The sequence below is a fragment of the Passer domesticus genome, chromosome 1 (genome assembly GCF_036417665.1).
Source record: "Passer domesticus isolate bPasDom1 chromosome 1, bPasDom1.hap1, whole genome shotgun sequence".
NCBI classification, from domain to species: domain Eukaryota; kingdom Metazoa; phylum Chordata; class Aves; order Passeriformes; family Passeridae; genus Passer; species Passer domesticus.
In genome coordinates this window covers 99,781,602-99,801,678 of record NC_087474.1, presented here as the reverse complement: position 1 = coordinate 99,801,678, position 20,077 = coordinate 99,781,602, and the positions used below count along the sequence as shown (strand labels likewise).

The following is a 20,077-nucleotide window of genomic DNA, read 5'->3' as shown; positions in this document are numbered from 1 at the left end:
TAATAAAGTAACTCAGCTTTGGTTGTGCTTTTTTACACTAACAATCTAAATGAAGTTCTCACTGTATTTTTTTACATTAATTTATTAATGACACTGTTTTACTGGAATGATTATCTGAACTGCATGAGTGCAGCTGGTATATGTCCTGTTTTAACTCCCAGCCAGCAACTAAGGACCACACTGTTGCTTGCTCACTCCTCCTGCATTGAGTTGGGGAAAAGTCTGTTTAGGAATGCAGAAGTTCCTGTTTCTTGTTTCTCATGCATTTTCCTCATCTACAAATACAACCTTTTCTGGCAGAACAGTACCAATATTCCATTCAGGAGACTGGCAGAAACTGGAGTGACTGTAGTCATAGAAGGCCCTGTGCCATTGGCTGGGGAGGCTATTACAGCTGTCTCATCAAAGCTTCTGTAATGCAGACCAGTACAGGAGGTCTGGTGTTTCTGACAGAGTGAATTTGCCATCACTTCTTTGATTTCCTTCTTCCAGGCCAGACAGGAGTGGTGGCAGTCCTATTTCAAGAGATATGTTTTGCCTTTTGTTGTAGGAAGGATAGTTCCAGTTTCCTTCCCTGCTTTCTACCCTAATCTCCACTCAAGAGGATACATTAAATATATCAAAACAAAGTTCAGGACTAGCACATGATGTAAGTCGGCAGCATTCAAAGGTTGTCAATGTCACTTTCTCTGTGACTTACTGAAGTACCACTATTATGTATGCTGCTTGCTAAATTTTAATCCTGTCTTCTGAAAGAACTGATCTTTGTATGATTTATCTGCACAGCTCACCCTGAAACTTGTGAATCAATCAGTTCAGCAGAGTGATTGCAGTCTTCATATCTAAATATGGCATGAACTGAATTCTTGTACTTTGCTTTCCTGTTCTGACACAGAGCAGCCACCAGGCTAATTTGACTAGGTGTACATCTAAGTAGTTTCAAGATTTGCTGCTGCATGAGGTGTGGGAGAAAGCCTTAGAATCCTTTTTGGTTGGGTGAAGTGGAGGGTTGGAATAGAAATGGATCATTTGAAGATGTTTATTGAGGATTTCTGAACCCTGGAAAAGTTTTTAGTTCTGCTGCTCATGAACTTGAATAACAGGCTTTTAAAATGCCTCTCTTTATCACACTGAGTTTAGCTGAAAAATTACAACAGGTGACATCTGATTTTGTCTTAACAAGACACAATGGATGGTTCAGGTGTTTATGGAAAGTTAGTATTACAGCTCACGTTTTTCCCAATAAAAAGGAAACTAAGTGTGGAATGCAAATTCTTAAAGTCTCAGTTCTGATATCAGAATATCAGAATAGAGGGATAACCATCAGCTTCAATTTGTCATGCAAATTTCCATCCTGATCTTTCTGGAAAAAGCTTATTGCATGACTTACATAACCCTGTCTTCGTTTGGGATTTGAGTTTTTTGTGTTGTATGCAAAGATGTACCCAGTAAAGGGTAAGAAGGGCTTGTTGCACTGTTTGATTTTATATATTTTTTTTTAAGAATGAATGCTTTTTTCCTCACTGAAAAATAATCAAGCCCTTGTGAAATCATGAGGTTTTGTAGGATGTCTCAAATTCCCATTCAGGTCCTATCAGAAACTTCAACATTTAAAACTCAATTGAGTTTTTTTTTAGGGTGATACGTGCAGTTTAGAGTCAATATAATGCTTTTGCCTATACTCATATGATATCTGGTCTTGGCTATAGGCATTGGAATACGGAAGTAGTGTAAGTTATTTCAATTAATTCTGGTTCTGCTAGCTCTAAACTCAAAAGTACACACTGCATTTTTCCAACTGAGGTATCATCTGGGTGAAATAGCAAATGACACGGAATCTGTTATGGTTTTGTCAGTTTTCTGCAAAGCTTCTATTAAATGGTCTTGCTTGAATGAAATACTTAAAGAAAAGAGGGAAGAACCTGTAGCCTGCTGACAGCAATGCTGCTGTTCTTTGTGAAAGACAGATGAAGGAAGCAGGATAATTATCACTACCTTTCTTAGGTCTTTCAGACCTACAGTCTTGGAAGTAGTAGGATACAAACCTCTTTTTACTTAGGCAAATTATGTTCTATTCCTGACTATCTAGCATGAAGAAGTCACAGCAAGTGCCTTAAACGTATCTGTGCAGGGACACAGTTTACTAATTACAGGAATGATTTGGTGGAAAAAGAGGATTCAGCTGATGTATGTGAGCACCAGTTTTATGCATATTAGTAGAAGGTTGCTCTTTGCTTTGTGTTAAAAAATCCAGCAAGTGGGTAGTGGTGCTTTTTTGGAAATTTGGAAATTTTTGGAAATTGCACTGTTTCTCTGTTTAAGAATTGTTTTTTTAGCTGTGTGTCTGCTCATTTTTAGGTAACGTGGCATGAAATTGCCAGGCCTCAAGTACACGGGTACGACCTGCGCTGTCTGGCAATGATCGGCCGGTTTGAGTTCGTGTCAGGAGCAGATGAAAAAGTGCTTCGGGTTTTTCGTGCTCCCAAGAATTTTATAGAAAACTTCAGCAACATCACTGGTATCCCAATGGAGAAGCTCTGCTCCCATGTAAGTATCCTAAAGCAATGGTATGCGAAGAGAACCCTGTTAGATGTAAAATGAGTTAATGCTTCTGAAAAAGTCAGATTGCACTAAACTTTGTAAAAATTCTTTAGTTGTACTGAAACTGTAACCTTGTTTTTCATTTCTCTTCTGCTTACTTCCATGTGTATTGTTTCATATGTATTTTTATGGTGTTGTTATATGAAACAGGTTCTATTTGAAACCAAACAGGACCTTGTGTCAAAAGATTAAAAACAGTGTGGGTAATTTTAGGTAACTCAAACCAAAGTAGGCCACTCTACACCCTTGGGGATTAAACAAACAATAAAGCCTGTTAATGTGTTTCCCTTTAATTTAAGGGTGTAGTAGTCTTACCTAGTTCTAATTATTGTCTATTTTTTTTTTTTTTGCAATTGCATGCTTGGAAATGGCATGAAGCTTTCAGCACTAGTTTTAGTTTTTGCATACAAATATTTATAAATATGTACTGGCTCATGCTTTAGTTCCTCTTGGCATTGGAAGTTTTCTTGAGGCCTTTACATTGCAGTTCTTTTATGGGTATGTCAGCTGTCCTGTGCTGCTATCCTTTGTTTGCTCCCCATTTGCATTAAGGTTTATTTAATTCTGATTTTGTCTGCATTTTGTAGAGCAGACCACATTCATGATAGTTGCCTCTGTACAGTGTCTTGCTCTTTGTATATCTCACTCAAAAGCAGGGTTTTCTGTGCAGTTTCTTAGAGATGGATTAGCCTTTCCATTAATTTAACAATTGAAATATCTGGAACAGAAGTAGAATCATTTTTGGTAGTAAGAAGTTACATAAGTAGCAGCTTAGTGCTTTAATTCCACAAGACTTCGTAAGCATTTGCATTAATGACCATTGTACAAATAACATTGTGCTTTTACAAGGGTGCCAGATGTCATTATTTTACTTTATTTAGACTTTTCTTATTGGCTCTTCCTCTGAGTGCTGTTTTTTGATTCATATCACAAAGTGTTTCACATGGGCTTTGGTTAAAGAGGAAGGCTTTATGAGCTCTAATTATGTAGCTGCTTTAAAATAGCTTTCTTTAAATTGTTTTGTGTGAAAGCTTTTTATCACTAAAGCGGGGAAGCTTTTTCTTAATGTGGCTTAAATGCCTTTCCCAAAAAAGTACCTGAAACCAAAAAACAGTTTTATATTCTAAAAGGGTTGAATAGGATTATATTCAGTTCAAATCCATAGGATTGTATTATACTTGGGGTTGTAATGAGGAACCATTTTTGTTTTAGAGGACTTATGCTTGTCTGGGTCTCTGATACATTTTCTCATCTAATTATGAACATTTAAGTATATTTTAAGCTGTTACCTAAAATATTGATCTAATTCAGTAAAACAGTCTCTCTTTGAACTTTTCTGATACCATAAGGAAGTGGGTTTACAGCTATTAAATCTTTTTTTATCTCTGCACAAAGGTCCCCAAGTTCACTTACCCTTTCTAAACCTTTACTCTTTTCCTATACCGTTATGGAGCTATTTTCTCTCTGATGATTTGTCTTTCCCTTGTGCTCCTTTAAACAGGCACGTATTACAGCCACATCTCAGTACTATTTTCTGAGCTGTGTTTTAGGTTGTGGTCACAGGCAGTCACCCTCTGTTCTCTTTTCCAAAATGCTGCTTTATTATTTCACTTCAGAACAACGATTTCCCAGTTCGATTGTGTTAAAAACTGCAGTGCTCTCAGTTAATAGATTAATTGTCATGTGTGTGCTAGAATAAATATAATTGTGGAAGAAAACCTGCAATTTGCGTTGAAGAAAATCCTTGAGCAGGGGCCTTAGAAAAGCTTAGAGAAGTGCTTTTTTTGTTGGTTTTTTTGGTTTTTTTTCCCCCTTTCCTTCCAGAGTACTGGTCTTTGTTTTGTCAGGGTATGTTCTAGACAAGAGTTTTTCAAAGTGCCTCCTTCATTTCTCTAGGAAAGTAACTCTAGAAACTCTCAGGGATTCCTTAAGCTGTGGCCTTTGAAATCCAAGCCTGTGTGACAATCTGTGTGTAACCTTTCTTTTTTCTTTTATTCAGCAGTCTGATCTTCCAGAAGGTGCAACTGTGCCAGCTTTGGGATTATCCAATAAAGCTGTTTTTGAAGGTATTGCTAGTGAGAAATAATGGTTGTGGCATTTCATGTGGAAACTTTATTTAGTATAGACAGATTGTTTTAGTACATATTAGGTCTGTAAGTGTAGGCTTGATTGCAAGTTCAGAATCTAGAAACAAAATAATGCAAAGTGTTTATTTCTTTGCTAGCACCTACATGTGGTGTTTTGAAGTAAAAAAACACGAGTAAGGAAGAATTAGCCAACAGTAGCTAATATCTTGGAGAGACAATGGAGAGTACATTGAGGGGGAGCAGGGAAGGAGGGACAGATATCTCCCTAGAATGATAAAAAGTATTTTCCTGACTCTGAGAATGAGACCAGGGATCTGTTTTTTTATAAAGTCTCTGGTAAAAATGCACTATAGTGGAATGTACAAATTAGGTCAGACCTGTTTTTTTTTCTCTGCCTTTATTAGAAGGTGTGATCTACAAAAGGAAGCATTTTAATAAGCTTTGTCTCCAGGGTCTTCAATGGCAATAAGCCAAATTTTCCTAAATAATTTGTAGAGAAAAAACAACTGGGTTGTACTTCAAATAACTTGTAAAATATATTTTGGCAAAGTTTTTTCCCCTGCTAACTCATGAATTCTTCCAATGAGAGAGGGAACAAACCTCCTTCTTGTAAATTATTGCCACACACAGAATAACTAATTTCCATTGATTTCATGTGGCCCAACCAGAGGCAGCACCATAAATGAACTTCCCTGCATTGTCCACCACTGCTCACAGAGTGCTGTCAGCATTGATGGCTTAGGGTAAAACACCACAGACGTGATCTCACTCTGCAGAGGAATCTTGCTGGTGGTCAGACAGGGGTCTCAGATGAATGTTGCTCATTTCATTTTCAAAGAGAGCAAAGATGGGATGAATGAGAATATAGTCTTTGCTTTGCTTTTTCTGTACCTTCTTTTTGAAACTGCTGTGCTTGAGAGGTATATTTGGCAAAAAGGTAGATTCTGCCTGGGAGGGACTGTTCCCCATCTCTGTGCCTTTTTCTTAATACCTTCACAATGAAGGACAGAGTTGAATTTTAACTTAAAATTAACTAGTTTTGGTTACCTCTGATACTTTTGCCTAAAGCTAATGACTGAGCCCTCAGCAGTTTTGCTGAAGTTTGCAAGTTGTAGCTACATTTGCCCAAATATGTGTTTTCATTTAGTGATCTACGTCACATTTAGGAACTCATCACTTGTATCAGAGATTTTTGTCTTAAACTTTTTCAGATACAGAAAGAAAGGTTTAACACTGGGGAAACACAGGTTGAGCTCTTATGACTGCTTTGCACAGTGAAATTATTTTTAGGAATCTCTGAAAGATTGTGCTGATGGAGAGAGGTCAGTTTCAAAATGAAGGTTAGATTAGTATTTTTTAAAACCTTCTCATTCTTATAGGCACTAGAATAACTAGCTTCTAGCATTCATATTATTGTAACTCTGCAAGCAGAGAAGCCTAGTTTTGACTACTTGTAAAAAATACAGAATTTTTTTTTACTTGTATAATAAATCCTCATATTTTCCCTCCTTTCTAGTATGTTCTCTACCTAATGAAGTTCTTATTTTAATAGGAGATATGGCTGTTCAACAAGATGAGGATGAAGAATCATTTAATAGCATTTCAAATCAGTATCCAGAGATTTATTTTCAACCCTTGGTCCTTACAGGTATGAGAATTGTTTCTGTTACAGATAATAGAGAATGAGGTTCATTGAATATAAACTTGAAGCATTATTTAGCTGATTTGAAAAAAATCAAATTTGAGTAGGCTGTACAAATCTTTTTTAGAACCTCCACCAGAGGATCACTTGCTGCAGAATACCTTATGGCCTGAAATTCAGAAGTTGTAAGTTTTATTTTTTCCTCTTCTTTGTTACAAAATTTCCAGAAAGCTGTTGCAACATGTCAATGTAGCCTAGTCTTGTAACTCTTCCTATTTTACTATGTCATTTTACTTGTGTGTGCTGTATTGCTTGTAAAATAAATAAATAATATATATATAAAAAATTAGGAAACAGTGAAGAAAGTGGCCATTAGAACTGATGTGTCACAGTTTTATTTTAGTTGTTTTTTTCTCCTTAAAGCTTTGTCTATACTGAAGGTCTCTCTGTGTAAGGAGTTTTCTGCTGCTTTCCACTTCATGGCACAGGCTTGCAGATGCAGATGGAAGTAGGGGCTAAGTCATCAATGGAGGAGCTTGCCCCTAACTCCTGTCAGAGGTGTAAGGTGCAATAGATGGAGCCAGCAGCCAAACTAGTGTGTGTAGTGGTAGAGCGAAGTGATAAGTGTTGAGTAAGATGGTTACAAGGCTAGTTTGAGTATTGCATGCTGACAGAGTGGTTGTCAGTTGCAAAGATAATGGAGTTACATGGTCAGGATAATTGTTTTGAGGTTGCAGGGTTTTAGAATTCTTCAGCTGTGTTTTCTTCCTTTTCTGAAATTCACAGCAATTTTCACATGAATGTTGTCTCATGATTTGTTCCTTAAGGATCCCAGTAACATGAGGCTATACTTTCAAAATCTTTAAAATTTTAGTATCAAAGTATAATGCAAAGAAATTGAATAATCTCAATCTCTTGTGGGTTTATTTATCTGAATCTCCTGAAAGGGGTCTCAGACTGGAACAAGAAGATTGTTGAGCCTTTGCTGATTGTTAAAGTCACCACTTTTCTGAGGAAGGAACATTACAGTTACATTACCAGTTTTATGAGGAAGGGAATAAGAAGCTTTGGGAGAATGGTATGCAGCTTGCTTTCATTGGACCAAGGGGGAAGTTCTGTGGGAGTTCATCTTTGCTGTCAATTGGGCAGTAAATCTGCTTTGAATGCTTTTAAGATCTGTTACTGTGTTTGTAGTCAAAAATGATTTTAGGAGGAAAGCCAGTGGATGCTAGACCATATCTGCACATTTTGTAATTTCTAACTTTAACTATTTCTTCTATGCATTCTATGGCTGCACTCACATAAGTAGATTGATAAGGGATGTTTAAGTAGTGAAAAGGAGCCAAGGCCAAAATTCTTCATCATTTGCCTTTGACATTTCACAAAGTCTAGTGCGACATGAATATTTTATACTCTGCTATGGGAGTACTGCTTATCTGCCTTTATATCCTGCATTCATTAAAATAACTCTGTTTTATGACAGTCTTCAGATGACTTTTATCTGAGCAGTTTTTTCTGGTTTTAGAGACACAGCTAATGATATAGATCATTCTATGCAAGAGCAACAAGATGTAAAGCATTCATAGACTTTCAGATTTTTTGGTCAGAGTAATCTTGAAAGAAGTAACATGAAATCACATAATGCAGATTTCAAGTTGCCATAGCAGCAGAAGAACAGTGTGAGGTACTGACTTGCTAAAAATAGCTCGTTTGTCATTGACATTTGTGTATTCCTAGCTCTAACTTGACACCAAATTTTGAAGGATTAGTGTGGGGTTTTGCAAAGCGTTTGCTTGAGGAGGTTTTAGTACGAAGAACTGGCTGAATATTTTATATAATATAATAACTTTAAAAATATGGTAAATCTTGTGAGAATATGCTAATCTTTATCCCCTTGGAAAATTATCATAGAGAGTTCATAAGCAGCATGCTGAGATTAAAGCTTGAGTGTTCACATAAATATATATGTTTGTATGTATGTACATTTCATGTAATACACTTGGAAGTTGGAAGAGATCCTTTTTGACACTAGAAAATTACTGTATTCATTTGTCTGAAAGTCCATTCAGTCTACCTGTGCATTAAAAAATGCTGAGGCAGAATTCCCTGTGGTTGAAAATATTATTTCGTTATTCATTCATGCTGTTACTTCTCTCCATTGTGAACCTTTATTTGGTGGTGTACTGTGTAGTGAAGAAATCAGATTTTTTTAAATGGGATCAGAGGATGGGACTGTATTGTAGCTCCTATGCTGTCAAGACTCATATACCCTCCTTTCAAACAGCATCTCCTGTTGCCAATAGCTTAGTTCTCTTTACTGGAGACAGCAATGGTCTATACAGCTGCTGGTCTGACCTAGGGTAGTACTGCTGATGTAACTTTGCAAGAGACAGTATTTTATGTTTTCTGTTAATTTAGTAAGAATGGTTACATTTTGACATTTCAATTTAGCAAAAGAAGCATTGCATGCAGAAGCTTGAAATCACTTCTCTTAAAATACTACTTTTAGGAGATGAAAACCAAAACAACTGAGGATTTGTTTCACAGGTTGTTTTCCCGTCATTGAATTTCAGGAAATTTATACTTTTGATACAATAAATATTTTTTTGTTTTAGAAATAGTTTTTAGTTTTCACTATAAAACAGTCTTCAGGAATGTGCTTTAAAAGTAAGCATTATGATAAAACTCCTGCTGGTGGCAAAATAAGAGTAAGACATGCAGTATTGTTATAAGACACTCAAATTTGCAGTTTAACATTTCAGTTATGGGTACACACCAGTCCCTCTCCCTGTTAAAAGGTCTAGGCACAGTTGCATTTCAGAAAAGCCAGTGCATTTCCAGTCTTCAGACCTGGCTTTGGCAGTCTGTTGATGGGATATGCCCAGTGATGATGCTTTGGACTCTGTTCAACAGATCTGGACAGTAATTTGTCATTTAAGGCTGTTCTGGCTGCAAGTGAAATCCCATGAACATCAGTGCCATGTAAGAAGTTAACACTGCTGACCAAGGAGTTTATTAAGAGAGCTGCTTATCTCTTCAGAACTAGGAGAATCATAGGAAACCACCCCACCCAGCTGGTACTGAGCTGATATGTGTCTACTGTTCATAGGTTACATCTCCAATTTTACTTTACTTGCAGTCTTTTTTGTGACTGATTTTAATTTGGGTTAGTCTGTATGGAATTTCTCCTTATTAGTTAAATATCAGTCTGGATATGTGAGCTTGGATTTCAGCAGAACTCATGAAGACTGATTAAAAAATGTATTTCTGGAGAAGGCTAGAAATATTGGGGGTTTTACAGAGGTTTTTTTCCTTTTCTAACATTATGCATGTCTTTTAGTGCAGAAATCTTCTTGCAGTATTTCACAGAATAGGCATCCTTTGACTGTGTGTTTGTGGCATATTTCTTCAGTGGTTTTCAAATATGTGGCTTATGATCTTTATTGGTAGTGTTTAAATTGCTTTTTAAGAAAATAAGGATACATTAAATGCTGCTTTAATCTGCTTTGTTAGTCATTAGGGTGGCTTTTGCAGTGCTGATGCTTTAAGACTATGGAATGGGCTGGAGAGATTTTCCTGTAGCCAGTTTCTAATGGAAGAATTTGTGCAGATGTTTAAACTGAAAGCTGAACAAATTATTTGGGATGTAATACAGAAGCAGTGGAGAGCGTTCTTGGCCAGGTGCCTTTCATTTTTGAAAAGGGATTTAAATTAATATGACAACTTTGGAACATACTGCAAAAATGATTATGATGTGTTAAATTTGTTTTCACATGTATTTCAGATATGGACATGGATATGAAATTTTTTGTGTTGCTTGCAATAATTCAAACACTGTAATTGCCTCAGCATGTAAGGTAAGAAAAGATTCTAGCACCACCTAGTGAAAAGTGCTGTCTGATTTCTAGGGCTGAATTCTCTTTTTCACAAAACGTGAAAGATTTTGTATAAGTGACAGTTGGCTTGCAAAGGTGAGGGTGGATTGCCAATGAGTTATTATTCCTAAATTGTGTGTGATTCATTTGAAGATATTAGTAAGATAAATTCTAACAAATATAGGTCTGAAATGTTTTCTTACTGATCTATCATGAGCATTAGAAGAAAGTAGGGAAACAATCTTGAAACTTCCCAGAGGAAAGCTGGGTCTTACTGGTTTGCAAGCCTAAAAACAAGCTGTCTAATATCTCACTGCTTTGAAATGTGTGACTTTTATTCTTGCTCTCATTAATTTGCTCTGATATTTTTTTTCTATCCATACAGGCTTCCAAAAAAGAACATGCAGCAATTATTTTGTGGAGCACTACTTCTTGGAAGAAACTGCAGAGTTTGTCTTTTCACAATCTGACTGTTACTCAGCTGGCATTTTCTCCTGATGACAGCTTTTTACTGGCTGTTTCTCGAGACAGGAATTGGTCACTGTGGAGGAAACAGGATTCCTCAGAGTCAGGTAAAATACATAAAATGGATATAGGTGTTTGTAGACTTGGTTGTTTGTTCAGTATTTTTGGCTGCAAAATATTTGAAAGAGAATTGATAAAATATTTTAATTAACATTTTGCATGCAACGTTAAAGAATTATTAGTGTTGTAGGCTCTTGTGAATTTAAGAAATGCAATTAATGTGTGGAAACATAAAAATGAAATTAAAATGTAGAGAAGACTATAATGAGGCTTTAGATGGTGTTTAATTGATGGATGTAATGAAGTCCTCCTGCCTTCTGCATGTGATTGTATACTTGACTTACTGAAATTAAGTACACTAGCTGAACTTCAGATTGGCATTCTGTCAAGGAGAGCCTTCATTGCAGAGTTCTGTGCAGGCATAGCCAGAAAGTTCAGTGCTGCACCCAAATCCTGCATAGGCTGCCTTGCATGGCATGACACTTTGAGACTCTTGACAGGATTAATCTCTGTCTTTGGTGTGGCTTTCTGATAATCCTACACAATTGATTAATTTGACTAGAACTGGCTATGTCTGGAAAAAGAGCTGATAGTAAGGATTCAGTTGACTTTTTCATTAAGACTTTGAGCCTTGCAAAATCATGAGGAGATTGCTATTGAACACTTTAATAGAATCCTAGAACAGATGCTTGTGCTGAAAGCGATTATCATTGCACTCTTGGCTTAATAGCATATAAACACTGCTGGGCTCTATAGAATGTTCCTAGAGACTTGGCAGTGAGTTTTGGCCTCTTCAGACAGTGTCCAGTTGTATCCTGGCTTGAATTTCTGTTCTATTCAGACTTTTGTTCTAAAGCCTGGCATATTGTCTACAGTAGTTACACAATGGTTCAGGATAAGGATCATGAATACTCATAGCAAGTAGAGGAAATCCTCTTTTCATCTGTTCATCAATAACCCTTCTGTCTACAAATAACATCATTATGTAAAGCAAATCATAGTGTAAAGCAAAACTGCTGCTATTGGCATCCCAGTAAGTGGTTATTTAAAGTCCATGCTCCAAAATGACAACCTTTTCTACTTAGGAAAAGCATTCTCATTTACTGATCTGCTGATCAGATATAGTGCCTGATTGTATACATGCTGAAATATAAGCTTGTCTCTTCAGGAACACATTAATCTTTACAATTGGGCCATTATGATTTGAGCCGTTGGTACTTTACTGGTAAAAAGGAGCTTTAGTGAAATTACTGGGGAAATGTGAACACAAGGTAAACTGACTTCTGAAGTCAGTGTTCTTAAAAAAAACTTGACAGGAATAACCTCAAAGTATTAAATTCTTCTGAAAAAGAAATGCATTTAAAAGACTGAAGTGTTCCTACTGCTTTAGGGCTATAAGGGCTTACTGATACTGTTTGACCAGGTGCTAGTTATCACTGTAGTAAGTGCTGGGAAAAACCTCATATAATCCTAAGTATTCCCAGTTGCTTTAAAGATGAGTGGAATAATGTCAAAGTATTCTTGCAGTTCTGACATCGAGTTAAGAGTAACAAACACTTTTGATGTGTAAAGTTGTTGAAACAAGGCTTTTTCCTCTACATGTTTTATTCCAGGACCGGTCTTCACTTGCTGTGCATACACAGATAAAAATACAGCTGTTCACAGTCGAATCATTTGGTCCTGTGATTGGACACCAGATAGCAAGTATTTTATTACTGGTAGTCGGGACAAAAAGGTAATTAATGTTAAAGGAATTCAGAAAGCCCAGATTTGTTTTCAACGTCTTTTAAATAACAAACACTGTGTTCTAATGAGCTCCTATTTTATATATACACAAATATCTTATTGCATGTATTAGCACAGAAATCAGTGATACTTTCATAAGCTAAATAAAGTACTTGAATATGTATATACAAGACTGTGGGCTGCCAGTTGGACATTCTCCCTTCTTTTTTCATGCAGTAAGACAAGCATATGTCACCTAATTCTATGGGTCTCAAGTTTTTCTTTAACTTTCATAACAGAATCTGGTTTTGTTGTCAGTAACTTTAATGAAATCAGACAGACTGCCTACAAAGTCAAATCTTTGTAGGTAGAGTTTTTTTTACCATGTTTAGGGTCACCCACTGTGCCCTGAAATTATTTTAATGAAGTTATTCCTTATGTTTTTGTACGGGCATTTACAGGAAGATGGATGTGGAAGTTCATAAATGACTCTTTTTCTTACAGGTCATTATCTGGGGCCAGTGTGATTTGCCAGCGATTACTGAAGGGAATGAGCTGGATTCAATCAAGCCTTGTTCAACAGTGCTGGATGCTGGGGATTCTGTGACTGCTGTTGGTATCAGCCGTGTGCTTACTCCTGATGGAAGGTATTGCTGGTTTCCTGTATTGTCATTTTGTGTTTAATCTGAAATTAGTATTTATCCCTTTAGTCAACTAGTTTCCTGCAGCTAAACAGCTCCCTAAATCTACCTGGCAATTGTTTTGACCATTTTTTAACAGAATGACCTCTACTTTCTTCTTTCCTAGCCACCTTTTCAGGTGTATGGTGACTTCTCCAAGCAGTGTAATGAGAAAAATGAAAGTGGGAGAGGGGAGGGAGAGATTCATGAACACACCTGAAACACATTCATTCTTCCAAAAATATCGATTGATCTGATGTTGTGATAACCTCCTTATTTTTTCCTAACCACATAGATGTAGCAGGTTTCTGCTTTGCTAATTTTTTTGTGAAGCATCTTTGATGTATTAATTTTTTTAATGGAAAAGTAAATACTGATTTAAAGGGCAAGGTACAACAACAGTGCTTGAGTGCTGTTCTTTCTACCCTGCATTAGAACTGACCTCACTGAACTCTTTACTGTAATTTCTAATGAAATGAATGTAATTATTCTCTTGATAGATACATTGTTGCAGTAGGCTTAGAGAATGGGAAGATTATCTTGTACACATGGAAGCAAAGTGGGAAAGAACCAGCACTGGCTGACTGGACCACAGGTGTTGAGATAGGTAACAGGTATGTCTTTTGAAGTGAGTTAGAAGCAATGAAATACTATTCTTCAGACTAACAGTGCTGGAGTTCTGTTCTTTTAGTATAAAATGTATGAATCTAGTTTATTTCTATATCAAAAATTGTTATCCTTTTAGGAAAAGTTTGATCCCTGAAAGTTTAAAGATGGCTTGAAGCAAAACCCAAAAATAAATATATTAGTTATTTAGATGTGTTAAAAACCTTCCAACAGATAAGAACAAAAACCAGAGGGGGGGTTAAACCCCAAAATACCTCATGCTATGCAAAAACTTTGGGAAGTATTACCCTTTGTTGGCCTACTTAAAAAAGCTTTATCTATAGTCATAAATGTGATGGAAAACACTGAAGAGAGAGTGGAAAGGTTCGCTATATCAGCAAAATACTTAGGAGTGGGTGACAGCAAGCTTTCGTGAGCAGCTTCCAGCAGAAACCAAAGGAATGACAAGCTGTGTGTGGGGCTGCTGCAGTGACAGCTAGAGAGACTCTGTGGAGAGACTTGGAATGTTTCACTTGAAGCACTCCCCTGGGTTCTTCTATCACACACTGGCATTGATAGTAACAGAAATGGAAGTTGATGGCGACTTTGGCCTGTATGTGCTTGCAGTGAATGGGAAAGAGACACCAGATAACAGGAAAGCACAGGCTAAAAGCCAGAAATCTGTCATATCTAAGTAACTGAGATACTTGACCTCCAGCTTAATGTGGTAAAACTGAAAATCAATAGCTGTTTGAATTATTGATGAGTGAGAGGATAAAATGTCATTAGTGTTAATGACCCTACTTAATAAGAACTTAATACCTGCTGGTTGTCACAAGTCAGTTTTTCCTCAGTTGGTAGTGTTAACTAAGAGTACTAATTACATGAATGTTGATGTTTACACTCACATGCCCAACTGTGTTTAACATTTTGCAGTTACGTATGGATTTCTTTGTGTTGCAGCCAAAGCCATGCTCTTGCTGTGAAGCGCTTATGTTGGAGACATCATGCAGGCAGAGCTGGACATAATGATGAGAAGAGCAGCAAGTGGTTGCAGCTTGCAAGTTGTGGAGCCGATCACTGTGTTAAAATATTCAATGTCAACAGGTTTGCTCTTTAGCAATGACAGCAGGCCTGTTTGTGCCAAACAGATTCACAGCATTTTATTTCAACTTTTAGCCACTTTGATTATTGAATTTTCTATTTTCTGCTGTGGAAAGTAAAATATCTTACATGTAACTTATTAAAGCAACTTCAGGGGAAATTTGAAATGCCAAGTATTTTTCTAATCCTGCAGTTCTGGGAATATGAAGTATATGTTTTGTTTGGTATATATCCTGAAACTGAGGGATGGGAGGTGGGGTAGGGCATGGGAGGATAATGAGAGAGCTCTGTTTGCTGTGACTTGAAGGGTAGGTGGGAAGCTGCTGATACTTGGCTACTTCTGTGCTTGAGATTCCACTTGGTGTACTGAATTTTCTTATCTCCTCTTGCTATTAAAGTTAACTGTTGGTGGGCCTGCCAGTGCTGCCAGTCTGTGTTCAGGCGTGTGCAGCCAGAGATCAGGGTTAAACGTGGAACTTTCTCTGATTGCCTTTGAATGTGTATTAGAGCTCTGGTCCAAGTCTCAGGCCACCTGACTCTGGAAGGAGTAGTTTGTGTTCAGATGCTTGGACAGTCCTGCTTGCTTTTTTTCCCTTATTCTGCTTTGCAGGGCTGAACTCGTGCTTCTTGGTCAGGTGGGGCTTAAAGCTGAACTCAGAGACCACTTAAATCTTCTGGTGTCTCCCCTGTGAGCCCTCTCTGAGCAGAGTGTGATAGAAGAGCCACCCCTGAGACTGTTGGAGGGCTGTCCTCTATGGTTCAGACTGGAAAAGTTTATGGATATCCCTAGGCAGGAGCTAAAAGGAGGCAGCCATTTCTTACAATGCCTTTGGGCTCTTCCTGACTTTTGAGGGCTCCCTCTTTGCTCTTGAGAAAACAAGTTAACTTAGTTGTCTCATAGTGTAATTTAAGTGAAGTGCTAATAGACTGAGAGTACTTCAGAAGGACTTCATGTCAGCAGGTCTGTATCTGGTTCCAAAGTCTAACTTAGAAATTAGTTAAACTTTGAGAGTGAAATTGTTATTCCAGAACTGCTTGCTACATGTAACTGGCAGTGCAGAGGTAACTGGAATTGTGTTTAACTTTCTACCGTGTTGGATATTTAGATTAAGAATATAGCTCTTTCAGAGTGGGCTATACTGTCTTCAGAGTAATTATGGCTTATGCCTTGAAAGGGGTTTGTGTTTATGCCTTGAAAGGTTTTGTATTTTAGCTCTTTATTTTCAGTTCTGTTTTTTCAGCCATTAAAAAAAACCCAAAACCATTCTTTAAAATGGGGACAGGGGAATAAAAAAAAAAATTATTAATAAAGATAATTTGCTACATTTTACTTGTGGTACCCAGTGCTTTCCTTACATGAGTGCTTTACCATTCAAGCATTTGAGTATTGTATTTCACTTGTCTGGGAATTTTTGAGCAACTATATCCTGGCAAGAGAAAGACATAACTTAACACTTGCGAGGTTTCAAAAAGCTGCCAAAAGTGGGTCTTTATTCTGTGTCACAATTGTAATCTTGTATCTTAAAATTTGATGATAATACTGTACAATTCTTTCCAATAGTAGTACATCTTGTTATGTGGCCACTTGTGGGTATAGTTGACGATGAAACATCATATTAGTTGTCCCTCTCGTTTATTTTGTGAAATACTGTAATTAACAAGCATCAGCTACTAGAGGATTTAGTAATCCACTCCATTACCCCTGGGACTTGGTGACTCAATCACGTTCATTGTTCTGGCTTTTAATGGACCAGATTAGTCTGTTGGTCTCCTAAGTCTAAATGTTTATAATACACATTTTAAATTTTCAATTAAGTTAGAGGTTAGACACTTTGACACATGACTAATATTTTATGTATGATACTCTGTTTGCTCACACATCACTTTGCTATGCATTTAGTAGGTGTGACTTTACTATACACCTTTATCTTCTCATAAATCCCCTCATGTATTCTCAAAATGTAAATCAGCATGTAAAAAATACTAAGGAATGAGCTGCTGTCAATGTACCTGGCGCTCTGAAATTCTCTGCTTGTAGTACAGTGTCACTGAAAATGGAATTGAAAAAATTGATGGGATAAAGTGAAGTTTTGTAAAGAACATTCTGTTACCTTTTGATACATTTGAGGTAAAGCCATCCCATGAAGATTTTGGATGCATATTATCAGTATTTACTGGCTTTGTGCTAAATTTGAAGAGCCTTAGTGGTCAAAGATGTGAACAAACTGTTTTATGTAATCAGGCCAAAAGGAGGAGGATTATTTCGTCTTACTGTAGAGGCGTGTGTGACAAAGCAAGCAAGAAATGGCATGGGTCTTGCTGTTTATAACCAAAATCAAATAGTTATTGATATTGTCCAAAGCAATCTTAAATCTTTCAGTCCAGGATGCAGGTGAAGGCATCTTCAAGTCTGTGTTGCACCAACAAGCCATGCTAACACTGACATTAGAGGTGAGCATGCTGTGGTGTCTGGTGGATGAGGAGGACAAAACAAGCTGTTTGTGTAAACTGGGAGGATGTGGGATGCTGACATTCAGCCCAAGGGACTCCTACCTGGGCTCTGCATGGCAAGCTCCCTAAACACTGCTGCCAAGCTATCGATTGTGTTAATTCCTTCAGTTATGAAATGGCAAAGAAGGAGCAGGTTATGCATCATGCTAAGCCTTAGAAATGTGTTAGCCTGCTGTTGTCTCTCCTGTGGGCTGACTTCAGAAGTAACTAGAAGCACTTGATAATTTCAAGGAAGTCAATTATTGAACTCTGAGCTATTGAAAACATCGCTTTGGTAACTGACTAATCTCTGCTTTCCAAAATATTTAACGTGAAGAAATGAGAATGCTCCAAGGCTCACTGCCAACTGCAGCTAATGCAGAGATGAGGGAAGAGGAGGAAGCAGCTGTGTCCTCATTTAGACTCAAATCTCACTTTAAAGAAGTGGCTGTTACAAATAAGGAAACTTTAAAATAACTGAAATGGGAAGCAAAAATATTACTTGCTCTGTTTTAAGGAGCATCTGGAGCTGTACAAAAGATGAGGCAAAATCACTGACAGGACAAAAATCAGAATTTGCCTTTTGTGCGCTGGAAGCTGGTGGAGGTGGGAGTTGTTAAGCAGAGTTCAGGAATGCCCCTCTACTGCTCTTTTATCAGCAGTCCTTATCAGGCTCTGCAGTGGTAGTTCTGAGGCGGCAGGGCAGCGTGTTTACCCTGTGACATGCCCAGCCCTTGACCTTCCAAACATTCCCATTTTTACTCTGTGCACTGGCACACCCTCACACAAAAGAGACACTTTTCTGCCCCAGCCAAGAGCTGCCTTTTTTTCCTATGCCAACCAGATTTCCCTCACCCTGCTTGCGTGTTTGCTGTAGGGAGCTGGGGGAGGCTATGTGGTCCCTTTGCCAGCCCCTTGTACTCTTGCTCAAGCACAGCTCTTGCTGTCACCTTGTGTGACCAGATCTAGTGATTGTATTTGAGGAGTTTGTGTTCAATATCCAGACATTGTCATTTTATTTTCTGCAGAAACTCATCCTATGCTGTAATGCAATAAAGCAGCTAGAAATGACCTCTCTCTCTTTCTGGAGAGAATTTATGGTAGACCATGTGACAAATCCCGATGCTGTACTATAACAATGGGGCTAGCTCCAGTATCCTGGGGTAGCTCTACCAACCAGATATGCCCTGGACTTGAAGTCCTCAAGGAGAGCTGCTCCATGTAATTGGTGTTTGCAGGACTCGGCCAACATTACAGCTGCACAGATTAGGTGTTGTGCCCTAGGTAATTGCCATGTTATGGTGGTGTCACCCTTGTATAGACACCAGCAGATCACAGCTGAACAAAGGATGCAGCAAACAGATTTTTTTTTTTTTTTACTGCAGAGGAGCTGTTCTCCTTGCCTCAAAAGCTTGTGCTAACACCGATCTTGTCCTGCCTCATAGTCCTGTTTTTCTAAGGACATTTCTCTCTTTACTCACCCCCTCTTCTAAGAATAGAATTTGCTTTCTTTGTCCCTTCTCCATTCCTACAGGTCCCTAAATACTCCTGTAAGTAATCCTTATTCTCTCACCAGCCTTTTCTCTCTTCCTGTTGTTTTTGTAAAATAATCCATTGCTTTCTAATATATGATCCTGGGAGAATTCAAGTGCATCAAGTATAACATCCTCTCGGTATTTTCCGTTCTGCCTCCTGTGTCTCTGATTGTTCCTTTGCTAGGTTTTGGGCTTTTGGTGTTTACACAGCCTGTCCAGCAGCATTACCTCCTTCTCCCTGACAACAAATTACTGGCATATGTGTGAGCAGCATACCCTCCTCCCTTGCTAAAGCATAAGCTGCCTACCTGCCAGTGGGGGGAACTTTTCTCCTCTACAAAAATGAATCGACTGCAGTCCCCCCAAGGGAAGCTTTCCAAGTGCTTTTCAAGATAAAACAATTGTTCTGTTTGTCTCTCTGTTTCATAATCTTGGAGGGTCTCCTTCCTGTAAGTTATCATATAAAGATGTGCCTCTCTGAGAGAATAGCTGTACTCCACAGACACACTTTTTAGAATGTAGGAACTTTCTGATGTTCACGTTTTTTCCTTTGACATGGCAGGCAGTCCTCTATTCAGTTCTCTGCATGCTGCAAGTTTTCACCACTGTCCACAGGGATCACCAAGGTGCAACACACAATTCTCTCTCTGCAGAAGAAGTTCAGCCAGGGAGGTTGAAACAGCTGCAGTACAGGGAAGCTCCTGAGATGCCTGTAGGTTGCTCTGTGTGGGTCTTCAGGGTGGGTCTGTCTGACCTTGACAGATTCTAGAAGTGTGATGTAGAAGACTCCTGTGGGTGTTCTGGTCAAACTGCTCCTTCTTTGGTGTGTGCACACAGTCTCTTTATATCACAGACATTGCTGTGCCTTCAGCTCCAGGTCACTAAGTCCATTGGGAATAGTTGAAGTAGAAGCCCCTTTACAGCTGGTGAGCATTGATTCAGGCTGGCAGACCACCCCTGTAGTTACAGGTGTATGGAATGCAGGCTGTTAAAGCTAATAAAAAGGTAGAAATGTTGGTTTTACTTAGCTGCTACTAGACAAACGTCAGCTTCAGCTTTTTCTACCCATCAAAAAGAAAATTGGTGTGTTTTATCGTGTAAAAGGTATTGTCATAGCTCAAAACAGGAATTATGTTTCTGATGTGAAAATCTGCAATTCCTATGAATTGCTTAAAAATGCATTTCCATAGATTAGTAGTACTGAAAA

The 20,077-nt window shown here is 38.0% G+C and overlaps 1 protein-coding gene across 2 annotated transcripts in view; it reads left to right on the top strand.

Moving 5' to 3' along the window:
• ELP2 (elongator acetyltransferase complex subunit 2) overlaps nt 1–16,175 on the top strand; it is a 38,575-nt gene extending 22,400 nt beyond the window's left edge. The window contains exons 13-22 of one of the 2 annotated variants that reach the window (XM_064430989.1): nt 2,359–2,547; nt 4,604–4,667; nt 6,241–6,336; nt 6,458–6,515; nt 10,115–10,187; nt 10,591–10,777; nt 12,344–12,465; nt 12,960–13,102; nt 13,636–13,749; nt 14,705–16,175. In XM_064430989.1, coding sequence (XP_064287059.1) covers nt 2,359–2,547; nt 4,604–4,667; nt 6,241–6,336; nt 6,458–6,515; nt 10,115–10,187; nt 10,591–10,777; nt 12,344–12,465; nt 12,960–13,102; nt 13,636–13,749; nt 14,705–14,861 — 1,203 coding nt within the window. In that variant the 3' untranslated portion in view covers nt 14,862–16,175. Of the gene's footprint in view, nt 1–2,358; nt 2,548–4,600; nt 4,668–6,240; nt 6,337–6,457; nt 6,516–10,114; nt 10,188–10,590; nt 10,778–12,343; nt 12,466–12,959; nt 13,103–13,635; nt 13,750–14,704 lie in introns of both variants that reach the window. The other variant, XM_064430978.1, reaches the window with a different exon arrangement.
• The last annotated feature ends 3,902 nt before the right edge of the window (nt 16,176–20,077 follow it).